The sequence below is a fragment of the Salvelinus alpinus genome, chromosome 29 (genome assembly GCF_045679555.1).
Source record: "Salvelinus alpinus chromosome 29, SLU_Salpinus.1, whole genome shotgun sequence".
Taxonomy (NCBI): domain Eukaryota; kingdom Metazoa; phylum Chordata; class Actinopteri; order Salmoniformes; family Salmonidae; genus Salvelinus; species Salvelinus alpinus.
In genome coordinates this window covers 26,496,338-26,522,711 of record NC_092114.1, presented here as the reverse complement: position 1 = coordinate 26,522,711, position 26,374 = coordinate 26,496,338, and the positions used below count along the sequence as shown (strand labels likewise).

The 26,374-nt window shown below is 43.6% G+C and overlaps 2 protein-coding genes across 2 annotated transcripts; both read right to left on the bottom strand.

The window, feature by feature from the left end:
* Positions 1–4,189: 4,189 nt before the first annotated feature.
* On the bottom strand, positions 4,190–9,975 carry LOC139559401 (small integral membrane protein 13-like). Its single transcript, XM_071375401.1, has 2 exons — positions 9,461–9,975; positions 4,190–7,953 (listed from the first exon to the last, which is right to left on the bottom strand). Exons 1-2 carry the CDS (start codon positions 9,534–9,536, stop codon positions 7,763–7,765), a joined length of 267 nt encoding a protein of 88 aa, XP_071231502.1. The 5' UTR covers positions 9,537–9,975; the 3' UTR covers positions 4,190–7,762.
* An 830-nt stretch (positions 9,976–10,805) lies between these two features.
* LOC139558893 (sulfotransferase 2A1-like) lies at positions 10,806–17,750 on the bottom strand (the record flags this gene model as incomplete). Its single annotated transcript, XM_071374406.1, has 2 exons — positions 10,806–11,011; positions 17,552–17,750. Coding segments are annotated over 2 exons (405 nt in total), but the record flags the coding sequence as incomplete, so codon positions are not given.
* Positions 17,751–26,374: the final 8,624 nt, after the last annotated feature.

The window sequence follows — 26,374 nt, the reverse complement described above, 5'->3', positions numbered from 1 at the left end:
TTCTGGGATATTTTATTTCAGCTCATGAACAATGGGACCAACACTTTACATGCTGTGTTTATATTGTTGTTCAGTATATATAGGGTTTCAAAAAATTTCAGGCATCTCTAATATTAAAATGTCTTCAAAATTATTTTTAAACCTAACCCTTTCCCCATTGGCCATATAACTGCCAGGGATGCTCATCTCTCCTCCAAGTGAAGCAAATGATAACTTTGTTGGCTTTTTTTCTCAACAACACACAGTCACTAATCAAATCAAATCGTAATAGTCACACGCGCCGAATACAACAGGTGTAGATCTTACAGTGAAATGCTTACTTACGAGCCCCTAACCAATAATGCAGTTAAAAAAACATATACAGTGGGGCAAAAAAGTATTTAGTCAGCCACCAATTGTGCAAGTTCTCCCACTTAAAAAGATGAGAGAGGCCTGTAATCTTCATCATAGGTACACTTCAACTATGACAGACAAAATGAGAAAAAAAAATCAGAAAATCACATTGTAGGATTTTTTATGAATTTATTTGCAAATTATGGTGGAAAATAAGTATTTGGTCAATAACAAAAGTTTATCTCGATACTTTGTTATATACCCTTTGTTGGCAATGACAGAGGTCAAACGTTTTCTGTAAGTCTTTACAAGGTTTTCACACACTGTTGCTGGTATTTTGGCCCATTCCTCCATGCAGATCTCCTCTAGAGCAGTGATGTTTTGGGGCTGTTGCTGGGCAACACGGACTTTCAACTCCCTCCAAAGATTTTCTATGGGGTTGAGATCTGGAGACTGGCTAGGCCACTCCAGGACCTTGAAATGCTTCTTACGAAGCCACTCCTTCGTTGCCCGGGCGGTGTGTTTGGGATCATTGTCATGCTGAAAGACCCAGCCACGTTTCATCTTCAATGCCCTTGCTGATGGAAGGAGGTTTTCACTCAAAATCTCACGATACATGGCCCCATTCATTCTTTCCTTTACACGGATCAGTCGTCCTGGTCCCTTTGCAGAAAAACAGCCCCAAAGCATGATGTTTCCACCCCCATGCTTCACAGTAGGTATGGTGTTCTTTGGATGCAACTCAGCATTCTTTGTCCTCCAAACACGACGAGTTGAGTTTTTACCAAAAAGTTATATTTTGGTTTCATCTGACCATATGACATTCTCCCAATCTTCTTCTGGATCATCCAAATGCTCTCTAGCAAACTTCAGACGGGCCTGGACATGTACTGGCTTAAGCAGGGGGACACGTCTGGCACTGCAGGATTTGAGTCCCTGGCGGCGTAGTGTGTTACTGATGGTAGGCTTTGTTACTTTGGTCCCAGCTCCCTGCAGGTCATTCACTAGGTCCCCCCGTGTGGTTCTGGGATTTTTGCTCACCGTTCTTGTGATCATTTTGACCCCACGGGGTGAGATCTTGCGTGGAGCCCCAGATCGAGGGAGATTATCAGTGGTCTTGTATGTCTTCCATTTCCTAATAATTGCTCCCACAGTTGATTTCTTCAAACCAAGCTGCTTACCTATTGCAGATTCAGTCTTCCCAGCCTGGTGCAGGTCTACAATTTTGTTTCTGGTGTCCTTTGACAGCTCTTTGGTCTTGGCCATAGTGGAGTTTGGAGTGTGACTGTTTGAGGTTGTGGACAGGTGTCTTTTATACTGATAACAAGTTCAAACAGGTGCCATTAATACAGGTAACGAGTGGAGGACAGAGGAGCCTCTTAAAGAAGAAGTTACAGGTCTGTGAGAGCCAGAAATCTTGCTTGTTTGTAGGTGACCAAATACTTATTTTCCACCATAATTTGCAAATAAATTCATAAAAAATCCTACAATGTGATTTTCTGGATTTTTTTTTCTAATTTTGTCTGTCATAGTTGAAGTGTACCTATGATGAAAATTACAGGCTTCTCTCATCTTTTTAAGTGGAAGAACTTGCACAATTGGTGGCTGACTAAATACTTTTTTGCCCCACTGTATGGATAAGAATAAGAAATAAAAGTAACAAGTAATTAAAGAGCAGCCGTAAAATAACAATAGCGAGACTATATACACAAAGGGGTACCGGTACAGAGTCAATGTGCGGGGGCACCGGTTAGTTGTGGTAACATGTACATGTGGGTAGAGTTATTAAAGTAACTATGCATAGATGATAACAACAGAGAGTAGCAGCTGTGTACAAAGGGGGAGGGGGGCAGTGTAAAAAGTCTGGGTAGCCATTTGATTAGGTGTTCAGGAGTCTTATGGCTTGGGGGTAGAAGCTGTTTAGAAGCCTCTTGGACCTAGACTTGGCACTCCGGTAGTGCTTGCCATGCGGTAGCAGAGAGAACAGTCTGTGACTAGCGTGGCTGGAGTCTTTGACAATTTTTAGGGCCTTCCTCTGACACCGCCTGGTATAGAGGTTCTGGATGGCAGGGAGCTTGGCCCCAGGGATGTATTGGGCCGTTTGCACTACCCTCTGTAGTGCCTTGCGGTCGGAGGCCGAGCAGTTGCCATACCAGGCAGTGACGCAACCAGCCAGGATGCTCTCGATGGTGCAGCTGTAGAACCTTTTGAGGATCTGAGGACCCATGCCAAATCTTTTCAGTCTCCTGAGGGGGAATAGGTTTTGTCGTGCCCTCTTCACAACTGTCTTGGGGTGCTTGGACCATGTTAGTTTGTTGGTGATGTGGACACCAAAGAACTTGAAGCTCTCAACCTGCTCCACTTCAGCCCTTTCGATGAGAATGGGGGCGTGCTTGGTTCTCTTTTTCCTGTAGTCCACAATCATCTCCTTTGTCTTGATCACGTTGAGATAGAGGATGTTGTCCTGGGACCACATGGCCAGGTATCTGACCTCCTCCCTATAGGCTGTCTCGTCGTTGTCGGTGATCAGGCCTACCACTATTGTGTCATCAGCAAACTTAATGGTGGTGTTGGAGTTGTGCCTGGCCATGCAGTCATGAGTGAACAGGGAGTACAGGAGGGGACTGAGCATGCACCTCTGAGGGGCCCCGTGTTGAGGATCAGCGTGGCGGATGTGTTGTTACCTACCCTTACCACCTGGGGGCGGCCCATCAGGAAGTCCAGGATCCAGTTACAGAGGGAGGTGTTTAGTCCCAGGGTCCTTAGCTTATTGATGAGCTTTGAGGGCACTATGGTGTTGAACGCTGAGCTGTAGTCAATGAATAGCATTCTCACATAGGTGTTCCTTTTGTCCATGTAGGCAAGGGCAGTGTGGAGTGCAATTGAGATTGCATCATCTGTGGATCTGTTGGGGCCGTTTGCAAATTGGAGTGGGTTTAGGGATTCTGGGATAATGGTGTTGATGTGAGCCATGACCAGCCTTTCAAAGCCCTTCATGGCTACAGATGCGAGTGCTACGGGACAGTAGTCATTTAGGCAGGTTACCTTAGTGTTCTTGGTCACAGGTACTATGGTGGTCTGCTTAAAACATGTTGGTATTACAGACTCGGCCACAGAGAGGTTGAAAATGTCAGTGAAGACACTTGCCAGTTGGTCAGCGCATGCTCGCAGTACACATCCTGGTAATCTGTCTGGCCCTACATCCTTGTGAATGTTGACTTGTTTAAAGGTCTTACATCGGCTGCGGTGAGCGTGATCACACAATCTTCTTGAACAGCTGGTGCTCTTATGCATGTTTTAGTGCCATTTGCCTCGAAGCGAGCATAGAAGTAGTTTATCTCGTCTGGTAGACTCGTGTCACTGGGCAGCTCTCGGCTGTGCTTCCATTTGTAATCTCTCATGGACAGACTACCAATCTGACTGAATTCTAGATTTTAGTTCTGAATTCTAGATTTTAGTTCTGGGTTAACTGGGATTACACAGTCACAACACATGGCTTGATAGACTTTAAATACAGCTACATCTGAAATATAAATTGACTGGTTTTAAACTCTTCAAATACTCCCTTTGACTACAGTTTGGAAAACAGTTATTTACTCCATCTGTTTCATGTTGGGCAACACTGCCCCCTGTTGTTCAGTCACTGTATGCAGATATGACAGAGTATGTGCAAAACAAAATAATACACTCAAAAAGCTGTACAAGTCTTAAAATGTGTCTGTGTTGTGACATGAAATTAAACATGCAGTTAAACATAGGCTTACAACCCCCCCCCCCATGTCAATTCTATATTCTTGAATAACCAGTTTCAGCTTTGAAACAATGCAATTCAAAGAAATGTATTTCTATACAGGAGTTAAGAAATATATTTATTCTGAATGTAAATTACAGCAATAGCCCAAAACAAACTTGAAATTTGGACAATCACACGTTAAACAATTACATAGAGAATTAACATGTTTTACAATGTCAGGCGGCTATAGGCTTATAGCTGGATCAGAGATAATGTAATGAACTACAGGGAAGATTGCCATCTTTATGACTACGGAAGCTAGTGACGACCCTTTAGCATGGGGTGTAGTCATTGGGGCACACCATAGCGAAATGCTTTACAACGGAAAACACAAATTATTATTTTTGGATAAGTTCAGGTTCTCCCAGTTTCAGCTTTTCGCTTCCATTTGGTAACTATTGAATACACCCCAGTTATCACCACCGGTAGGCTAGCAAGCCAGAGCAATGAGCTATAGCCTATTTATTTGATGCCTTAATAGGGAGTTCTGGGGCAGTATGGATCAAGCATATCAGAGTAGGAATGCTGACTTTAGGTCAGTTAAAATTTTTGATCACAATTAATAAGATTATTTGGACAGGGCAGAGCCTGATCCTAGATCACCACTCCTACTCTGAGATGCTTGATAGAGTTGAAGTCAGAAGTTTACATACACTTAGGTTGGAGTCATTAAAACTCATTTTTCAACCACTCCACAAAATTATTGCTAACAAACTAGTTTTGGCAAATCGGTTAGGACATCTACTTTGTGAATGACACAAATTAATTCACTGTATCACAATTCCAGTGGGTCAGATTACATACACTAAATTGACTGTGCCTTTAAACAGCTTGGAAAATTCCAGAAACTGATGTCATGGCGTTAGAAGCTTCCGATAGGCTAATTGACATCATTTGAGTCAATTGGAGGTGTACCTGTGGATGTATTTCAAGGCCTACCTTCAAACTCGGCACCTCTTCGCTTGACATCATGGGAAAATCAAAATAAATCAGCCAAGACATCAGAAAAAATCTGGTTCATCCTTGAGAGCAATTTCCAAACACCTGAAGGTACAACTTTCATCTGTACAAACAATAGTACGCAAGTATAAACACCATGCAGCCGTCATACCGCTCAGGAAGGAGACGCGTTCTGTCTCCTAGAGATGAACGTACTTTGGTGCAAAAAGTGCAAATCAATCCCAGAACAACAGCAAAGGACCTTGTGAAGATGCTGGAGGAAACAGATACAAAAGTATCTATATCCACAGTAAAACGAGTCCTATATCGACATAACCTGAAAGACTGCTAGGCAAGGAAGAAGCCACTGCTCCAAAACCGCCATAAAAAAGCCAGACTACGGTTTGCAACTGCACATGGGGACAAAGCTTGTACTTTTTGGAGAAATGTCCTCTGGTCTGATGAAACAAAAATAGAACTGTTTGGCCATAACGACCATCGTTATGTTTGGAAGAAAAAGGGGGACGCTTGCAAGCCGAAGAACACCATCCCGACCGGGAAGCACGGGGTGGCAGCATCATGTTGTGGGGGTGCATCGCTGCAGGAGGGACTGGTGCACTTCACAAAATACATGGCATCATGAGGTAGGAAAATTATGTGGATATATTGAAGCAACATCTCAAGACATCAGTCAGGAAGTTAAAGCTTGGTCACAAATGGGTCTTCCAAATTGACAATGACCCCAAGCATACTTCCAAAGTTGTGGAAAAATGGCTTAAGGACAACAAAGTCAAGGTATTGGAGTGATCATCACAAAGCCCTGACCTCAGTCCTATAGAAAATTTGTGGGCAGAACTGAAAAAGCGTGTGCGAGCAAGGAGGTCTACAAACCTGACTCAGTTACACCAGCTCTGTCAGGTGGAATGGGCCAAAATTCACCCCTTATTGTGGGAAGCTTGTGGAAGGCTACCCAAAACGTTTGACCCAGTTAAACTATTTAAAGGCAATGCTACCAAATACTAATTAAGTGTATGTAAGCTTATGACCCACTGGGAATGTGATGAAAGAAATAAAAGCTGAAATAAACCATTCTCTCTACTATTATTCTGACATTTCACATTCTTAAAATAAAGTGGTGATCCTAACTGACCTAAGACCGGGAATTTTTACTAGGATTAAATGTCAGGAATTGCGAAAAACTGAGTTTAAATGTATTTGGTTAAGGTGTATGTAAACTTCCGACTTCAACTGTACATACGGGGCCTGGATGCCTGGATATCGTCTTCGTTGTGTTATTGTAACCCCACCATTCCATAACAACCGTTATACAGTGCATTCGGAAAGTACTCAGACAACTTGACTTAACATTTTGTTACAGCCTTATACTAAAATGGATTACATTTTTAAAATCCTCATCTACACACAATACCCCATAATGACAAAGCAAAAACTGGTATTTAGACATTTTTGCAGATTGATTAAAGAGAAAAAACAGAAGTACCTTATTTACATAAGTATTCAGACCCTTCGCTATGAGACTCAAAATTGAGCTCAGGTGCATCCTGTTTCCATTGATTATCCTTGAGATGTTTCTACAACTTGGGAGTCCACCTGTGATAAATTCAATTGATTGGACATGATTTGGAAAGGCACACACCTGTCTATACAGTTGACAGTGCATGTCAGAGCAAAAACCAAGCCATGAGGTCAAAGGAATCGTCCGTAGAGCTCCGAGACAGGATTGTGTCGAGGCACAGATCAGGGGATCTGTGTTTCCCCTTGATGAGGGCAAAACATTTTTTGCCAATTTTAGAAAAAGGCTGTAACGTAACAAAATGTGGAAAAAGTCAAGGGGTCTGAATACTTTCTGAATGCACTGTATACATATTAATTACTGACCAACAATAAAATACCCACAAAAAATAAACATTCTTTCATTGCACTTTGGTTACAAATAAAGGTGAATGAACACGAGGAACTTTGTCAGTTAAACAAATTGTTTCATTACGTTTTTTTCCCTTCTAGTAGTTGTTTTGCTTCTGAAAGCAAATGCTAACAAATGAGCCTGTTTTATACAACAGTTTGTCTAGATTTGTCAGAATATAGGCTTTGCTATAAAAACATGTATGTTCAAATAATCAAACTCTCAAAACACACACATACACAGTCATGACAGAGAATTCACTTGTGTGATCATGGAGAAACAGATTCCCTGTGCAGGTGTTAGCAGCGATTCCCTGTGCAGGTGTTAGCAGCATGACAGCCAGTGGGAGCTGACCATATTGCAGTGTCAGCCAGTCAGAGCTGACCATGTTGCAGTGTCAGTTAAGGCCAGGTGAAGAGACTGGACGTGCTGCTCAGTACATATACTGTGAACAGCTAAAATACAAATTTGAAACGTGAACAAGTGGTACACAATGTCCCATGATTTGATGGCTTGTGCCTTTATAACATCAGCAGCTATGTGTAGTCTAGTAAGAGTGTCCAGGAGAGAAAAGTAGAGTATCAAGTGTCTACTAAGAGGACATCGTAAGGTAGCGGAAAAGGGAGTAGTATGCATGAACATGGGAATAGTATGACATTCGACATCATGCCATTTAGTAAGGGGTTTCATTTTGTTCACCACGGTTTCCTAGAGGGACGAGGGTTGGTGAATAGGGGGACAGGGTGAGACTGAAAGCGGATGGGTGTGGTTATCTATGTAGTGCTTTCAGGAGGAACGACCCTCTGGCGGGCAGTCTTGAGCCTCTGGCGTTGGGTTGGAGGAGAGGTACGCTTGCTCTTTGATTCGGACGGCTGGGTCTCTGTCTGTGGAGATCCGGTGTCGCCCAACATCTCACGCAGGAACTTGAACTTGGACAGGAAGAGCTGCCAGACAACATACCAACCTGAGGAGCCAAAAAGAACAAAAGTCCTCAATAGGAAGTCAACAGTGACCGTATATGAATCAAACAATTAATTTGTATACACACACACTGAACAACAATATAAACAACATGTAAAAAAGTGTTGGTCCCATGTTTCATGAGCTGAAATAAATAATCCCACAAATGTTTCATATGCACAAAAAGCTTCTCAAATTGTGTGCACTAATTTGTTTACGGCACTGTTAGTGAGCATTTCTCCTATGCCAAGATAATCCATTCACCTGACAGGTGTGGCATATCAAGAAGCGGATTAAACAGCAGGATCATTACACAGGTGCACCTTGTGCTGGGGACACTAAAACGCCACTAAAAAGTCCTGTCACACAACACAATGCCACAGATGTCTCAAGTTGAGGGAGCGTGCAATTGGCTTGCTGACTGCAGGAACGTCCACCAGTGCTGTTGCCAGATAATTACATTTCTCTACCATAAGCCGCCTCCAACGTCATTTAAGAGTTTGTCGGTACGTCCAACCGGACTCACAACCGCAGACTACGTGTTACCACACCAGCCCAGAACCTCCACATCCGGCTTCTTCACCTGCAGGATCATCTAAGACCAGCCACCCGGACATTTGATGAAACTGTGGTTTGGCACAACCGAAGGAGATGTGTCCGGCTGCATGAAGTAAATGGTGGCCACACCAGATACTGTTTTTTTTTTTTAAAGGTATTTATGACCAACAGATGCATATCTGTATTCCCAGGCTTGTGAAATCTATAGATTATGGCATAATTCATGTATTTCATTAACTGGATTTACATGAATTGTAACTCAGTAAAATCTTAAATTGTTGCATGTTGCATTTATATTTTTGTTCAGTGTATATACACAAGATAAAGTCCAAAACTTAACATCAAGTAAGTCATTGTTTTCCACACACAGGTATGCATAAATTAATGTAATTGGGCCTCAACAATTGATCCTCACACTTTGGGATTATTATAGACAGATAGGGTTATTATTATAGGTCAAATTAGATGTAGCCTACAAAGATATGATAATGAAACAGTGGCATTCCCCTTAGAGGAGACTGCCTGACTGGATGATGCTGCATTACAATCCTGTCGAACACTGCTCAAGCACAAAAAAACAGAGACTCAACTGATATGTATCAATTATTTAAACTGATCTAATTAATAACAACTATGAGGGACAAACCTCTAATAACATGATGTATTGAGGTCTTGAGAGATTATTCTTTGTATAGACAACTTTGACCTACCTACTCAACATTTTGAGAAGGAAAAAGGTCAAGACAGTCACTGATCACTAAAGAAAAAGATAGATGGCAGGTAGCTGGATATGCAACACCATGGCAAGCACTAAGTATAATCATGGCTGAATGCTAGCTAAATAGCTTACTGTACCTAACCGCTAATACGTTTCACAGCTGTGTCCGAGTTATGTCATATTTTCCATTACATTCAAGAAAACTGAAATTAAGGCAAAATATTATGTTACTTACCAAACACCATGAAGAGCAACGCGCACACGAGGGTGGCCACAATAACAAGCACAGTTAGACCAACGCTTTGCCACATGTTTGTCTTCTTGTCAGGGCTAACTAGCCAGCTAGCTTCTAGTTAGCTAACGCGTTACAAAGTCAAAGTTGTTGCCAGCTACGTTAACTCCCCAATTCGCTTTACCGTTCAGTCCATTAACTCATTCACCAGACTGACAGACAGTTTACAACTGTTGTTTGCCACAGAAATAACGTTACAACATAATTCCTTGCTTCAACATGGGTGGAGGATACCTAACTAGCTACTGCGGCGAAGGAAAAGAAACCCCTCGTTGCTGAGTGATGCGGTCTCGCCACCTGCAAAAATATCAACGTCAGTTTGCAGTGCCAAAATCATGGACGGATAAAGTACCGTTCATATCTAGCTGCATTATTGCAACCTGAACGACTACATTTGGAAAAGAACGTAGATATTACAAAATCGGTGATCGAAATGAGCATGCGCAGTAGGCTCAAGATACGCGTTGCATTTTGGGTACTGTAGTCAATAGAGTTCGCCAGCTTTTAGTTCTAAAACCCGGAAATGATTTTCGTTCAGCCGTTCCTATGTGAAAATGAATGGGGAAAGAATAGGGTTTTGGGATAAACGCCGAAAACAAGGTCTGAGGTTAACAAAAGCTTAGGAGATCTTATACGTTTTGTTCTATGCGATAATATCAAACATGACATTTATAAATTATGAAGCCTTTAAGTGCTTTTTAAAATTACATTTATTTTATATAACCTTTATTTAACTAGGCAAGTCAGTTAATTAAGAACAGATTCTTATTTACAATGACAGCCTAGGAACAGTGGGTTAACTGCCTTGTTCAGGGGGAAAACAATAGATTTTTACCTTGTCAGCTCGGGGATTCGATCTAGCAACCTTTCGGTTACTGACCCAACGCTAGGCTACCTGCCGACCCTACATAAATGCATCAGAATTTACTAAAAGGGACGTTAGCTGATGAAGATTATCTCATAGAACAAAACGTATACGATCTCCTAAACCTGTGTGTACCACAGACTTTATTTTTGGCCATTATACAAAAACGCCATTAATCTCCACAGGCATTGTCGAACAAACCATGGCTACTAAAGTACATTTTCTCGTAGCATATTATGTAGATATGAATTATGAAAGCATTTTAATAACAATGTATATGTATGTTAAACTTTTGCATGTGCTTCTTTTTACAACCATGGTGGCAGGGCAGTTATTTCTTCCAATCTAGTTAGACCTAGATCCCCCAAAAAGTGACATATTTAGAGTGATTCCCACAACTGGAGTACAATTTGACAAGTCAGATCAACAACAACAAGCATCTGGATCCGTTTTTCTGACATCTTCAACCAAGCTGATGAAAGCTTTCACTACCATTGTGTTCAGGACACGTCTCTTTTCACAGCTCCCAGTCAAATTCAAGGGAAGATCTTTCATTTTCTCCATGTAGATCTTGTCAAACATCTCACTCTGGGCCACTGTGAACATAGTCTTCCAGTCCCCCACCTTCCCTTATTAGAGACCTATCAGACAGTATGGTATCACTTTATAGGCCTTTTCACACTGCATTGGTCTTAGCCCAGGGCTATCTTAGCCCCAGGCTAGACTGGCCCTGGGCTAGCTTAGCCTGCGTTTGCACAAGCATTTATTAAGCCTGGACTAAGCTTTAGCCCTGGCTAAGGATTTAAGCTTGTATTCCAAAACCCTGAGCTAACGGACAAACAACATGCTACCAACATTCTTTCTCTGACACGCAACCAATGTTATAAGCAATAAGACATTTATTAGCACATTATTTGCTCTTGCTTTTAGCCTATCGTTTAGTTTCCAACAGTGATGGTTTGTTTCTATAAACATTGCTGTCTGCCTATCTGACCTCGGAAACAATCAATATGTTTCACTTTTGAAATTCGATCTGGCCCATTATTTATTAGATCTGGCCCGCTATGCACGTTATTTGGGTTTTTGTCCTCAGGGATGAAATAGTACCAATTTCCTTATCAAAATAGCATGCAGAACGCATTACAGGCATCCCGAGCATATGTAAATTAAGTAACAGTGCAGATTTTGTGATTGGACATTGAGCATTCTAGACGTAGAACAATCCAGTTTCACTGGATATTTTGGCACTGTGTTTCTGGGGCTAACCCCAAAAAGTTTGTACTAGCCAAGGGCTAAGGTTGGTGCTATCCCACTTTAGAATGTGCAAGAACACTTGCTTACCCCAGTGCTAAAATCTCCCTTAGCTCAGGGCTTGGAGGCTCTTAGCCCTGGGATAAGGTGCAGTGTGAATGCGCAGTATTTGGATAGTCCAAAATAGATTATTTGTATGTTCAGTAGTCAACTAACTGTCAACAACATTTCAACTAACTATCCACTAGTATTTTTATATTTTCTTTGGTGAATTTTTTATCATTAATTGAAATTAACTTAATGATTAACCCAAGCATGAGCATTATTAATATGAATATTGTCACGTTCTGACCTTAGTTCCTTTTTTATGTCTTTATTTTAGTTTGGTCAGGGCGTAAGTTGGGGTGGGCATTCTATGTTTTGTTCTGTATTTATATTTCTATGTGTTTGGCCTAGTATGGTTCTCAATCAGAGGCAGGTGTCAGTCGTTGTCTCTGATTGGGAGCCATATTTAGGTAGCCTGTTTTCTATTGTGTTTTGTGGGTGATTGTTTCCTGTGTTAGTACCATACGGGACTGTTTCGGTTTTCATTTATTCTCTTGTTCTTTTGTATTTTGTATTCATTCTCGATTAAATGATATTATTGTCAGGACCCGGTGCGAGAAACAGTCACTAAATCGGCAGAACCCAGAAGATGAGGCAGACACAGCAGTACTAGAGATGGTGGTTTAATAAAAAATAGATATCTTCCAAAATACAAAGAAAATCCACAAAGTGGTAAAAACAGCAAGGGAAAAACAAACCTCAAAAGACTAATCCAAAATACAAAAGAACAAAACCAGAGAACCTCTGGAAAATCCAACAAGAGAAAAATATATGTTCACAACAAGGCTTGGGCTGGGGCTGGGTGCTAACATACAAACACTGAGCAAGGAACTGAGGAACACACAGGGATTAAATACTAACAAGGGAACGACATACAGGTGCAAACAATAATTAGAGCAAGGGAAAAACAAAAGGTACAAAAAAGGTGCAATGGGGACATCTAGTGACAAAAAACCAGAACAGTCCTGGCCAAAACCTGACAGAATCCCCCTCCTAGGAACGGCTCCTGACGTTCCTACCAGCCTTCTCAGGGTGGAGGGCCCTGAACTGACGAATGAGGTCAGGGTCCAGTATGTCCTTGGCAGGAACCCAGGAGCGCTCCTCGGGACCGTAGCCTTCCCAGTCCACCAGATACTGCCAGGACCGCTGCACCCGGCGGGAGTCCAGTATCCGGTGGACGGTATAAGCCGACTGGCCTCCGATGACACGGGGCGGAGGGGGAGGTCTGCCTGCCGGAATAAGGGGAGAAAAAACAACAGGTTTTAATAAAGAAATGTGAAATGTGGGATTGATTTTAAGGGATCTGGGTAAGTGCAGGCGAAAAGTAACGGGATTGACTCTCCTGGCAATCTTAAAGGGTCCGATGAATCTCTGGGACAGCTTGCGAGACTCCACCCGTAGCGGTAAGTTTTTTGTTGAGAGCCATACTCTCTGGCCGGGGTACAGGGTAGGACCGGGACGGCGACGTCTGTTGGCTTGTCGTTGGTACTGCTGTGAGGAACGCAGAAGATTAAGACGGGCCTTCTTCCACGTAAGCCGACAGCGTCTGATGAACCTCGAGGCTGAAGGCACTCTGACTTCTGCCTCCTGGTCCGGGAACAATAGAGGAGCATAGCCAAACTGACACTCGTGCGGGGATATACCAGTGGAGGAGGAGCACAAGGTGTTGTGCGCGTACTCAGCCCAAACAATGAAGGATGACCATGTGGATGGGTTGTTGGAAACCATACATCTGAGGGTGGTTTCCAGCTCCTGATTCATCCTCTCAGTTTGGCCGTTGGACTCCGGATGGTACCCTGAAGATAAACTGGCCGTGGCCCCTATGAGTTGGCAGAAGGCCTTCCAAAACCTTGAGGCGAACTGGGGACCTCTGTCGGAAACCATATCTTGCGGGATGCCAAAGACTCGGAACACATGGTTAATCACCAACTCAGCTGTTTCCTTGGCAGAAGGTAATTTGGTCAAGGGAACAAACCTGGCCGCCTTAGAAAACCTGTCGATGATGACTAGGATCGTAGTATTACCATGGGACGGAGGAAGGCCAGTAATAAAGTCCAGCGAGATATGGGACCAGGGTCGGTGGGGAATAGATAAAGGGTGAAGGAGTCCTTGAGGGCGGAGGTGAGAAGATTTGCCCTGGCAGCACACGGAACAGGCCTTGACGAAAGTGGCAACGTCTTCTTTTATGGTGGGCCACCAGAACTTACGCTGGATGAACTCCAAGGTGCGACCTACGCCCGGGTGACAGGTGAGGCGAGAGGAGTGCCCCCACAGAAGGACTTGGGACCTTGCTGCCTTGGGAACAAACAACCGATTAGCAGGACCTCCTCCAGGGCCCGGTTCGATGGCTTGAGCTTGTTTCACGGTATCCTCCACTTGCCACGAGATCGGAGCCACGATCTTAGCGGCAGGAAGAACAGTCATGTCAGTATCTTCTCGAATGGCAGGAGAGTAGACTCGTGACAAGGCATCCGGTTTGAGATTCTTCGACCCGGGTCTATAGGTGAGAATAAACTGGAATCGGCTGAAGAAAAGAGACCATCGAGCTTGTCTGGAGTTCAACCGCTTCGCCTGCTGGATATACTCCAGATTTTTGTGGTCCGTAAGCACTTGAAACGGTTAAGAAGCCCCCTCGAGCCAGTGTCTCCATTCCTTCAATGCCATCTTAACCGCTAGGAGTTCACGATCCCCCACATCGTAATTCCTCTCGGCCGGGGTAAGCCGGTGAGAGAAGAAGGCGCAAGGATGAAGCCTCTTGTCTTCACCCCTCTGAGACAGGACAGCTCCAACACCAACCTCTGATGCGTCTACCTCCACCACAAAAGGTTCATCCGCCGTCGGTAGTGTCAGGATGGGAGCAGAGAGGATGCGCTGCTTGAGTCCTTGGAAGGCCGTCTCAGCTTCTCTTCCCCACAGAAACCTTGTGTTGCCACCCTTGGTTAAAGCTGAGAGAGGGGCTGCCACCGAGCTGAAGTTCTTGATGAACTTGCGGTAGAAGTTAGTGAAGCCCAGGAAACGCTGAACTTCCTTAACGGACTTGGGGGTGGGCCAATCTGCTACCGCCCCTACCTTCTTGGGGTCCATCTGGACTCGACTGGGTTCCACTACAAATCCCAGGAACTGTACTCGAGAGGAATGGAATTCACACTTTTCCGGCTTAACGTACAAATGGCTGTCTAGGAGGCGTTTGAGCACTTGTCTGACATGCTTAGTGTGTTCTTGAAGGGAGCTCGAAAAGATGAGGATGTCATCCAAGTAAACAAACACGAAAATGTTAAGCATATCCCTAAGCACATCGTTTATGAGCGCTTGGAACACAGCCGGGGCGTTGGTCAGGCCGAAGGGCATCACCAAGTATTCGTAGTGACCAGTAGGCGTGTTGAAAGCGGTCTTCCACTCGTCACCGGGTTTGATCCGCACAAGATGGTATGCGTTCCGCAGGTCAAGCTTAGTGAAGACCACTGCTTCATGGAGCAGCTCAAAGGCTGTGGCCATAAGGGGTAGCGGGTAGCGGTTACGGACGGTTATGGCATTAAGTCCCCGGTAGTCGATGCAAGGACGTAATCCCCCGTCTTTTTTGGCCACAAAGAAAAACCCTGCTCCCGCCGGCGAGGTGGATGGACGCATGAGGCCTGCTGCCAGAGCGTCCTTGATGTAGGTATCCATAGCAGCTCGTTCGGGAGGAGATAGGGAAAAGATCCGACCCCTGGGGGGGCAGGTGCCCGGAAACAGGTCGATGGGGCAATCGTAAGGTCTATGGGGTGGTAGTTTGGTGGCCCTCTGTTTGCTAAATACCGGTTTGAGGTCATGGTAACACTCGGGAACTCGGGACAGGTCGATGGATTCTAGAGACTCGGGAGGGGAACTCGGGGAACTTGGGAAGATACAAGTGGCTTGGCACGTAGGACCCCACTGCTTGATAGTGCCCACAGACCAGTCGATGTGAGGGTTATGGCTGTGAAGCCAGGGGTATCCAAGGACGAGAGGGAACTCGGAACACGAGGTCAGATGAAAGTTCATCACTTCCTGGTGTTGGGAAACTGAAAGACGCAAGGGGGTAGTGACACGAGTGACAAGTCCAGATCCCAAAGGGCTTCCATCCAACGTAGTAACCCTTATGGGGTCACTTAGAGGTTCAGAGGGAACGCCATTCTCCTTCGCCCAGACACCATCCATGAAGTTACCTGCGGCTCCAGAGTCTACCAAGGCTTGAAGGGGAAGCTCGTGGTTGTCCCAGGAAAGGGTAACTGGAATGAGCAGGCGGGAGTTGGATGGATGAGAGGAGGTTATGTTTCCCGTTACCGTCCTCCCAGGCCTGCACGGGAGAGTGCGTTTTCCCTGGAGCCCGGGACACGTGGAGAGGAAATGGCCCGGTTTGCCGCAATATAGACAGCATCGCTCCCTCATCCGGCGGTCTCTCTCAGCCTGGGAGATGCGTCCAACCTGCATGGGTTCCGGTGGAGTCAGCGGGGATAAAGGTGGAGACTCGGAGCTGGGACCGATAGGAGCTAGGGTGAGAGATCTACGGTTGAGCTCTCTCTCTCTCAGACGCTGGTCTATGCGTGAAGCCAACTTGATCAGGGACTCGAGGTTGTCCGGTGGTTCCCGAGTGACCAGTTCATCTTGGATGGTGTCGGAAAGACCCTTCAAAAAGCACACTGTGAGCGCCTCGTCATTCCAGCCACTCACTGCTGCCACCGTGCGGAACTGGATGGCATAGTCCGTCACGCTGCGCCGACCTTGGCGGAGAGTCAGGAGCTGTTTGGCTGAGTCAGGACCGCTGGTAGGACCTTGAAACACTCGCTTGAATTCTTCAGCAAAGGTAGAGTAGCTGGCACAGCAGGGACTTTGGGCATCCCACACAGCAGTAGCCCAGGCTAGGGCTTTTTCCGACAGCAGGGTGATGATATATGCTATCTTGGACCGGTCGGTGGGAAATGACGAGGGTTGCAGCTCGAAGGAGAGAGAACATTGGGTGAAAAACCCCTTACAACCACTCGGATCACCTGAGAACCGTTGGGGAGGCGGCAGACGAGGTTCAGCCAGGGGGTTAACTGCCACGGGCACTTGAATCTGATGAACTGGAGCAGAAGCGGTTGCAGGAGAAAGTTGATCAGAAATCTGCTTTATGGAAGTCATCATCTCCGACAGAAGTTGAGAATGTCCAGCCATTAAGGACTCTTGCTGAACCAGAGCAGCTTCGTGACGTTGGACAGTCCCCTCGTGGTGGGACAGCATGGGAAAAAAGTCCTGGGTACTGGCTGCCTCTGGGTTCATTTTAATGGCTCATTGTTTCTGTCAGGACCCGGTGCGAGAAACAGTCACTAAATCGGCAGAACCCAGAAGATGAGGCAGACACAGCAGTACTAGAGATGGTGGTTTAATAAAAAATAGATATCTTCCAAAATACAAAGAAAATCCACAAAGTGGTAAAAACAGCAAGGGAAAAACAAACCTCAAAAGACTAATCCAAAATACAAAAGAACAAAACCAGAGAACCTCTGGAAAATCCAACAAGAGAAAAATATATGTTCACAACAAGGCTTGGGCTGGGGCTGGGTGCTAACACACAAACACTGAGCAAGGAACTGAGGAACACACAGGGATTAAATACTAACAAGGGAACGACATACAGGTGCAAACAATAATTAGAGCAAGGGAAAAACAAGGTACAAAAAAGGTGCAATGGGGACATCTAGTGACAAAAAACCAGAACAGTCCTGGCCAAAACCTGACAATTATAGATACGTACCACGCTGCATTTTGGTCCTCCTCTCCTTCCACCAACGAAAGCCGTTACAAATATACCATACCTTTTCGAATCAAGGATCCACTTTGTTTAAAAAACGCAGGATGCTGTATATCATTTTGAGCCTGTGGGTTTTCTTTCATGTTATTGAAGGAGGATTTGTTCACTATTGTGTCAATGGTTTTGTCATCCAGGTTTTTACCCAAGAAGTTTGATATCCTAACAACTGCACCTCGTGTGTCCTGAAAGCAATTGTTGTTGTTTGATTAGTCTTACCAATATGCAATCCATTGTTTTGTGATCTTATCATTATGGAAATTAATTTACCTTGATCATATCCTCATATGTCAGTGAAAGGGTATCAAATTCATCTTTCTGAGCATACCAATCAGCAACATGGTCAAACCAAGAGCCCCCGAGAACTAAGAAATAAATATATTTAGGTTATTTCACAATGACACACTTATCATGTGCATTGAAGAGGCTATAGATGTGTTTGATCAATCAACTAAATCAATTGCATGCATTTTATTAAGCCCTTTTACATCAGCAGTTATCACAAAGTGCTTTACAGTTACTTGACTTAGACCCCAAAGAGCAAACAAAGCAGATGTGAAAGCACAGTGGCCAGGAAAAATGGAGATAACTGAAATTTTGAGTTATGATTGCCATTCCCCAAAAGAAAATGAATAACAAATGTATCAAAGTCAGGTTCGCTCTCAAGGGCTTTTGTGAAATTGTGGAGATGAAATAAGGACACTGCAACATCTTTTAGGTTCCTGGCTATGTAGACCACCTGAAACAATTTACACAGTTAAAATACAGTCTTATCAATAGACATTTAATACAACAATAAAACAAATATAGTAGATTTTCACTCACAAATACAATGTATTTTCACTCACAGATAAAGTAGATTGATGTAAATTAACTTGTTTCTTAAAGTCTTATTGTTAGCATGCAGGATTTTTTAAATTATGTCTCTCTGAAGATGTTTTTCAAACATAATCTGTGTACAGTTTTATACATTTTACACTACAGAAATAGGATATACACTAAACTGTATCATACCATGGATTTCACTGGCAGTTACCATTTTGCCTTCATTGCATGTGATCTCTCTCTCTCTCTTACCTTTCCCTTCTCTCTCAGTCCTTGAGGGATTGAAGACAAATGCAAGTGAGACGCAAACGTCCTTGGTGATGGCATGTTGTTGTAGTCCATTTATATTCTCCTCAAACCAAGGCACCAGTTGTTGGATTGATTGTTTGTTACATCCCTCTGTCATTTGATCGCCATGATACAATAGGGACAAAACATTCTGTATCCATGTAGTTCCTGTGTTTTGTAAAGAAATATAATCTGGGCATTTGTGAGATTATGTTGAACATTCACAGTACAATCCCTAAATTCATGCAGAATTTCATATGTTTTGTAGTGTAGCCTACATGTCGCTCTGTAGTAAGTACTGTATAGTTCTATAACCTACACTGTCAGATGCATGGTTTTACCTGACCGTGGGTAAGTAACAGCAAATATGTCATCATCATGTACTTCAAATGTCTCCAGAGACTCAAGGTGTTCAACTTGATGCACCCCTCTGATCAGGTTGATCCCCTTGTATGGGAAAAGCCCAAGGGCAGTCTTTTGAATCTTCTGTTCCTCTCCCATCCTTCAGTTAAAACAGGTATAACCACCTATTACGGCTGTTAGGTTCTAAATAAACAGAGTAAAAACGAACGTTGTCTCCACAAGTACATATATACCCTCTACTGGGCAGAGTCAACTCTTTGCACATCTCGACAGCCACTACATCTCTGTTGCTAGGCATTAACTTAAGTGATGTGTGTGATAAAACTGTCCTTCTCCCTTCAAGTGACCTGACCTCTGCCCACATTCCTCACTAATCCACAGCTATCCACCTTTATCAGTGACCACAACCATGTGATTGGCTTTTCCCTTAATTAGTAACTCTCCAAGCCCCTAGCTCTTATCCAACCTCCATTGACCCCACGATATACATTACTCATACATGTACCCATTAACTTCTAGTTTAGCAAGTATTTCAAACTAGAACCCAACGCGGCCTACAGAATGTTTCTGAGAAAATTCCACACTTTCAACAAAGATTTAAGATCAGTTTTGGAGGAATCTCTAATCTGGCCTTATTTCACCATGTACTAAAGTATAGAAGTTCTAGTAACTGATTACAGCAAGTCCAAGTGATTGGGAGTCTTCCTGGCTGCCTAACAAGCATGCATTGAGGTCGCACTGAGGTCATGGGAAACAATGGTCAATGTGAAGTTGATACAGGCAGAGACTATAATTTTGTATATATAATTACCCCTTCCCTCAAGACGTTGAATCATCAGTCATATTTGATACATTTCCGATTCATATGTAACAAAGTCATATATTTGCTCTTAAGGACTTTTGTGCAATTGTGGAGATGAAAGAACACTGCAACATGTTCGACACATACAGTCCCTCAGAGAGTCTTTCTGTCCAACAAGATCACATCATCTCACTGACGGGCTGCTGTCCATCTGTTTGTCCATCATCATCAGTCCCGCAGGGGGTGTTACATCCACATCTGAGATTGTTTGAGGCCCTATACTTTTTTCCCAAGCTTTACACGATACTACACTGTTCATGAAAACTTTGTTATTGCTTATGCTTCCTTCCTTATGACAGCGCAATTCGTGGGATGATGGCATGCAATATCTCTCTGTTGGTTTCTGTTACACCTCTGGTAGCTTTGTTATAACAAGACCTTAGATCAGTAATCCTGTAACCACCATACATTATAACAGTCATTAACATCATAACAGTTGACATCAGCTAAGCTTGTATCAACTGTGACGGACTGTCTTAAGTCAGTTTTCACTAGAAAAAAAGTTAATAACAGTATTAACTGTTTTTCTGTCAAGTCAACATTATGGCTTCGTCCCAAATTACATAATAATGACCACGGCCCATAGGGCTCTGGTCAAAAGTAGTGCACTATATAGGGAACAGCGTGCCATTTGAGACGTAACATTTATTCCCCAGTCAGTCCTCATGTGACCCTGCGGCAGTAAATATGTTTTAAACCTTTAAAACTGTAACAAACATCTCTCTGCCTTCTTTGGAAAAATGACAGGTCAAGTCTGGACGTGTGTTTGTTCAGGTGTACATCTGTGTGAAACCGGGTGTGTTTGGTGAATTCTAAACCTTGCATAAATGTTTGCCCATGGTAGAAGTGGTCAGAAAGGGATTGTTTTGGACCTGAGATTTGCCAAAACATTCAGGAGATGGTGCTCCATTTTGAATACCCCACCCTACCATGAGACATCCATGTCTTCATCACTGAAAAAGATGAACAGTTGAGTTTGATAAAAAAACACTCCTGGTCTAGCTTCTCGTCATGAGAAACAGTGTGTGTGTGTGTGTGTGTGTGTGTGTGTGTGTGTGTGTGTGTGTGTGTGTGTGTGTGTGTGTGTGTGTGTGTGTGTGTGTGTGTGTGTGTGTGTGTGTGTGTGTGTGTGTGTGTGTGTGTGTGTGTGTGTGTGTGTGTGTGTGTGTGTGTGTGTGTATTGACAAGCGACCTAGTCAATATTTTATTAGTGGAAGTACAACGTAAGCACACTGATGGCATTGTCTTATGTCAGATATAGCACAACTATTCCTCCTGCACTGATTGAGGGACGAGCGTTGCGAAGGAGTGACAACATAAAGTAAGACAATGCAATAATGGAGAAACTGTTTCCTCAAAATGAGACATGAATTTATTAAACCCCTGCTTCTCTCCACAACAGCAGTTTGGTGAATTTCCTCATTCTCAAAATAACCATTATATTTTCCCATCAGTAATAATAGCAGTGAATAGCACCTATGAACAGCTCACAGCACAGTGAGTCACAACAGAAGTATTGCAGTAGAAAGACAACTCCCCCAGAAGATGAAGGCTTATCAGTACCACTACCAAACTGTGACAAAACAAAATAACTTTCTTACATATTATCCATTGTCAAATCATGTTTCATCTGTAAAGGTTTGTCTAAAACATTATAAACATTTGGGGAGATAAACTATCACAGACTAATTTATAACATTTAATTCTGATACTCCACATCAGATTCCATCTGTTAAGGCTGTTTTGTTTCTTTCATCACCACTTCATGTCTCTGTGTTGCTACTTCCTGTCTCTGTGTTGCTATTGGGTCACACTGTGCTTGATCTAACCCATCTCACGTCTTGATACGAAAACTGCAATTATTATTATTATTTATAATAGGCTGTTACGTTACAGCCTTGTTCTAAAATGGATTAAATCGTTTTTTCCCCTCCTCATCAATCTACTGTACACAAAATACCCCATAACGCCAAAGCAAAAACTGTGTTTCAGAATTTTTGCAAACGTATTAAAAATACAAATGTTTACATCAGTATTCAGACCCTTTACTCTCTACTTTGTTGAAGCCCCTTTGGCAGTGATTACAGCCTCAAGTCATTATGGGTATGATGCTACAAGCTTGGCACACCTGTATTTGGTGAGTTTCTCCCATTTCTCTCTGCAGATCCTCTCAAAATCTGTCAGGTTGGATGGGGAGCGTCACTGCACAGCTATTTTCAGGTCTCTCCAGAGATATTCGATCTGGTTCAAGTCCAGGCTCTGGCTGGACCATTTAAGGACATTGAGACTTGTCCCGAAGCCAGTCCTGCGTTGTCTTGGCATTGTGCTTAGGGTCGTTGTCCTGTTGAAAGGTGAACCTTTGCCCCAGTCTGAGGTCCTGAGTGCTCTGGAGCAGGTTTTCATCAAGGATCTCTCTGTACTTTGCTCCGTTCATCTTTCTCAGGATCCTGACTAGTCTCCCAGTCCCTGCCTCTGAAAAACATCCCCACAGCATGATGCTCCCACCACGCTTCACCGTAGGGATGGTACCAGGATTCCTCCAGACGTGAAGCTTGGTATTCAGGCTAAAGACTTCAATCTTGGTTTCATCAGACCAGACAATCTTGTTTCTCATTGTCTGAGAGTCTTTAGGTGCCTTTTGGCAAACTCCAAGCGGGCTGCAATGTGCCTTTTACTGAGGAGTGGCTTGCGTCTGGCCACTCTACCATAAAGGCCTGCTTGGTGGAGTGCTACAGAGACGGTTGTCCTTCTGGAAGGTTCTCCCATCTCCACAGAGGAACTCTGTTAGAGTGACCATCGGGTTCTTGGTCACCTACCTGACCAAGGCCCTTCGCCCCCAATTGCTCAGTTTGACAGGGGCGACCTGCTCTAGAAACAGTCTTGGTGGTTCCAAAACTACTTCCATTGAAGAATGAAGGAGGACACTGTGTTCTTCTTCAATGCTGAAGACATTTTTTGGTACCCTTCCCTCGACACAATCCTGTCTCGGAACTCTATGGACAATTCCTTCGACCTCATGGTTTGGTTTTTTTTCGACCTCGTGCACTTTCAACTGTGGGACCTTATCTAGAGAAGTGTGTGCCCCAAATTACACTCTAATGACCACGGCCCATAGGGCTCTGGTCAAAAGTAGTGCACTATATAGGGAAAAGGGTGCCATTTGAGACGTAACCTTTGTTCCCCACTTTGTCCTCATAAGACCCTGCGGCAGTAATTATGTTTTAAACCTTTAAAACTGTAACAAACATCTCTCTGCCTACTTTGGAAAAATGACAGGTCAAGTCTGGACGTGTGTTTGTTCATGTGTACATCTGTGTGAAACCGGGTGTGTTTGGTGACATGAGAATGTTTGTTTGCATATTTGCATAGTGTGTGAGATCTAGACAGACAACCTCTCAGTGATGACTGTGTCTGAATGATGTTGAGTGGCATCTCATTGATGGTGAGAACACCTGTGTTAACAAAGCTTGAGGTTGGCATGACAGAACACAAAATGTTTCAGGTTGGCACGATTCAAACCATATCTTTCATCAGAGGGATGTAGCCACATTGGAGCCTGGCCAAAGTGTTCTATTGAAGTACCAGAATCAAACACTTACGGTAACACAGTAAAGTCCACTGTACAGTACATCTCACTTAGCGATACTACAGGTTCTTACCAGGAAACTGTAAAATTGGCAATTTTTTGGCTCAAATACCTACGAAAGATACAATATGTTTCAATTAGAAAAATAATCTTATTAGTTATTTTTCAAGTCAGTTTCCAAGAAACAGAGATAGAGATCTAGAACATTGGTGTTGATTTGCAACTAATCATGCTCACGACATCTTGTGCAGGAAACTCTAATTCGCTGCAAATTCTGATGAAGAGTATAGTGCCTTTTGTCACCTTGAATGTAATAACTTAATTTAAATGTAAAGTAGTGTAATTCATGCAAAAGTGATTTCATGCAAAAGTGATTTATTGTTAATCATGTAATAAGAAAATAAGCTTGTATACAAATTATGGTTTTATTGGCAGTACAATGTTTCAAAGCCAAGTTCTGCTGATAACAATCAGATGTGGGATACACAGGCCTGATAGTAAGCATTAAGTCGGTCTGAGGGTCAAATATTTTCATTTGGTAATCATTCTGGGTCCTTATTTTAAAAAGTCTATAGAAACGTGAAATGCTTATTAAAACAATGACTTCAAAAATATATTTTCTTCAGTTAAATGTTTCCAATGACAAGCTACCACAGATTTTGCCAAGACAGACATTTACCACTGAGGAGAAATGTTACTTAGGTGAGGGCTGAGATACGAACCATTGTAGGGATTGGTCTGAAGAAAGGACATTCACATGAGCACAACTATGCCTATTTCCATCATGCTCTACCAAGGTTTTCCAGCACACAGCTTTGACCTACTACAGTAGCTCTGTTGGTCTATTGTACTTCAAACAATGTACAGGTTGGTTGCTTAGGATTCAAACCTTCTCAAACAGCCTAATTCATACTCTTAGAGAAGGTGCTCCCACAATAATATTATTTGTACTGCATACAAGGTAACTTATTGGATTCTTCCCACCCCACACTAAGACATTATCCCATTCCACTACCTTTAAAAAAAATACTTAGTGGCCTGGGGTGATCTAGCTGTCTAAGCCACTGCCTTTAGATCACATGTACTGTGTGTACTGTTGCAAGCATGGGTTCAAATCCAATGATGTAGTGTATATAAACCCTGGATTGCTGATGCTATGTATGGGCCAAGGAGAAGCTTTGAAGCCACCTGACGACCATATTGGAACTACCCAGAAAAAGCAGTCCTCAATGGCATTGTTTCCCAATTCCAGTCCTCCAGTAACCGCAACAGCACACATTTTTGTTCTAGCCCCGGACAAGCACACCTGATTCAACTTGTCAACTAATCATCAAGCCCTCAATGAGTTGAATCAGGTGTTTTTGTCCAGGGCTACAACATAAATGTGTGCTGTTGGGGGTACTGGAGGACTGGAGTTGGGAAATACTGTGCCATCGGAATGAATGGAATTGAACAGCATTTCAATTACATTTTTTAAAATTACATGTATTTAAGTATTTTTGTTGTTGTAGTGGGGACAGTAACATTAGAACTTTCAAAAAAATATACTTTAAGGACATTTTTTTATGTTTCGCCCACATATAATTTAAAAGTATGCATTGAGGTGTCTGTAATAGAATAAACATGGCAAAAAAACAAATACAGACAATAAATGCATTCTTTTGCATATTTCTTCAAAGGTGGAGGAGTAGCAGGATGGCTTCAAAACAGTGCACCCTGTCAGGCATCTAGTGTATATACACTGCTCAAAAAAATAAAGGGAACACTAAAATAACACATCCTAGATCTGAATGAATGAAATATTCTTATTAAATACTTTTTTCTTTACATAGTTGAATGTGCTGACAACAAAATCACACAAAAATTATCAATGGAAATCAAATTTATCAACCCATGGAGGTCTGGATTTGGAGTCACACTCAAAATTAAAGTGGAAAACCACACTACAGGCTGATCCAACTTTGATGTAATGTCCTTAAAACAAGTCAAAATGAGGCTCAGTAGTGTGTGTGGCCTCCACGTGCCTGTATGACCTCCCTACAACGCCTGGGCATGCTCCTGATGAGGTGGCGGATGGTCTCCTGAGGGATCTCCTCCCAGACCTGGACTAAAGTATCCGCCAACTCCTGGACAGTCTGTGGTGCAACGTGGCGTTGGTGGATGGAGCGAGACATGATGTCCCAGATGTGCTCAATTGGATTCAGGTCTGGGGAACGGGTGGGCCAGTCCATATCATCAATGCCTTCCTCTTGCAGGAACTGCTGACACACTCCAGCCACATGAGGTCTAGTATTGTCTTGCATTAGGAGGAACCCAGGGCCAACCGCACCAGCATATGGTCTCACAAGGGGTCTGAGGATCTCATCTCGGTACCTAATGGCAGTCAGGCTACCTCTGGCGAGCACATGGAGGGCTGTGCGGCCCCCCAAAGAAATGCCACCCCACACCATGACTGACCCACCGCCAAACCGGTCATGATGGAGGATGTTGCAGGGAGCAGAACGTTCTCCACGGCGTCTCCAGACTCTGTCACGTCTGTCACATGTGCTCAGTGTGAACCTGTTTTCATCTGTGAAGAGCACAGGGCGCCAGTGGCGAATTTGCCAATCTTGGTGTTCTCTGGCAAATGCCAAACGTCCTGCACGGTGTTGGGCTGTAAGCACAACCCCCACCTGTGGACGTCGGGCCCTCATACCACCCTCATGGAGTCTGTTTCTGACCGTTTGAGCAGACACATGCACATTTGTGGCCTGCTGGAGGTCATTTTGCAGGGCTCTGGCAGTGCTCCTTCTGCTCCTCCTTGCACAAAGGCGGCGGTAGAGGTCCTCCTGCTGGGTTGTTGCACTCCTACGGCCTCCTCCACGTCTCCTGATGTACTGGCCTGTCTCCTGGTAGCGCCTCCATGC

Coding starts and splice junctions, on each gene's coding strand:
- LOC139559401 (XM_071375401.1), bottom strand. CDS start 9,536: ATGTGGCAAAGCGTTGGTCTAACTGTGCTTGTTATTGTGGCCACCCTC. Junction 7,954..9,460: donor GTTGCTCTTCATGGTGTTTG/GTAAGTAACATA, acceptor TTGGCTCCTCAG/GTTGGTATGTTGTCTGGCAG.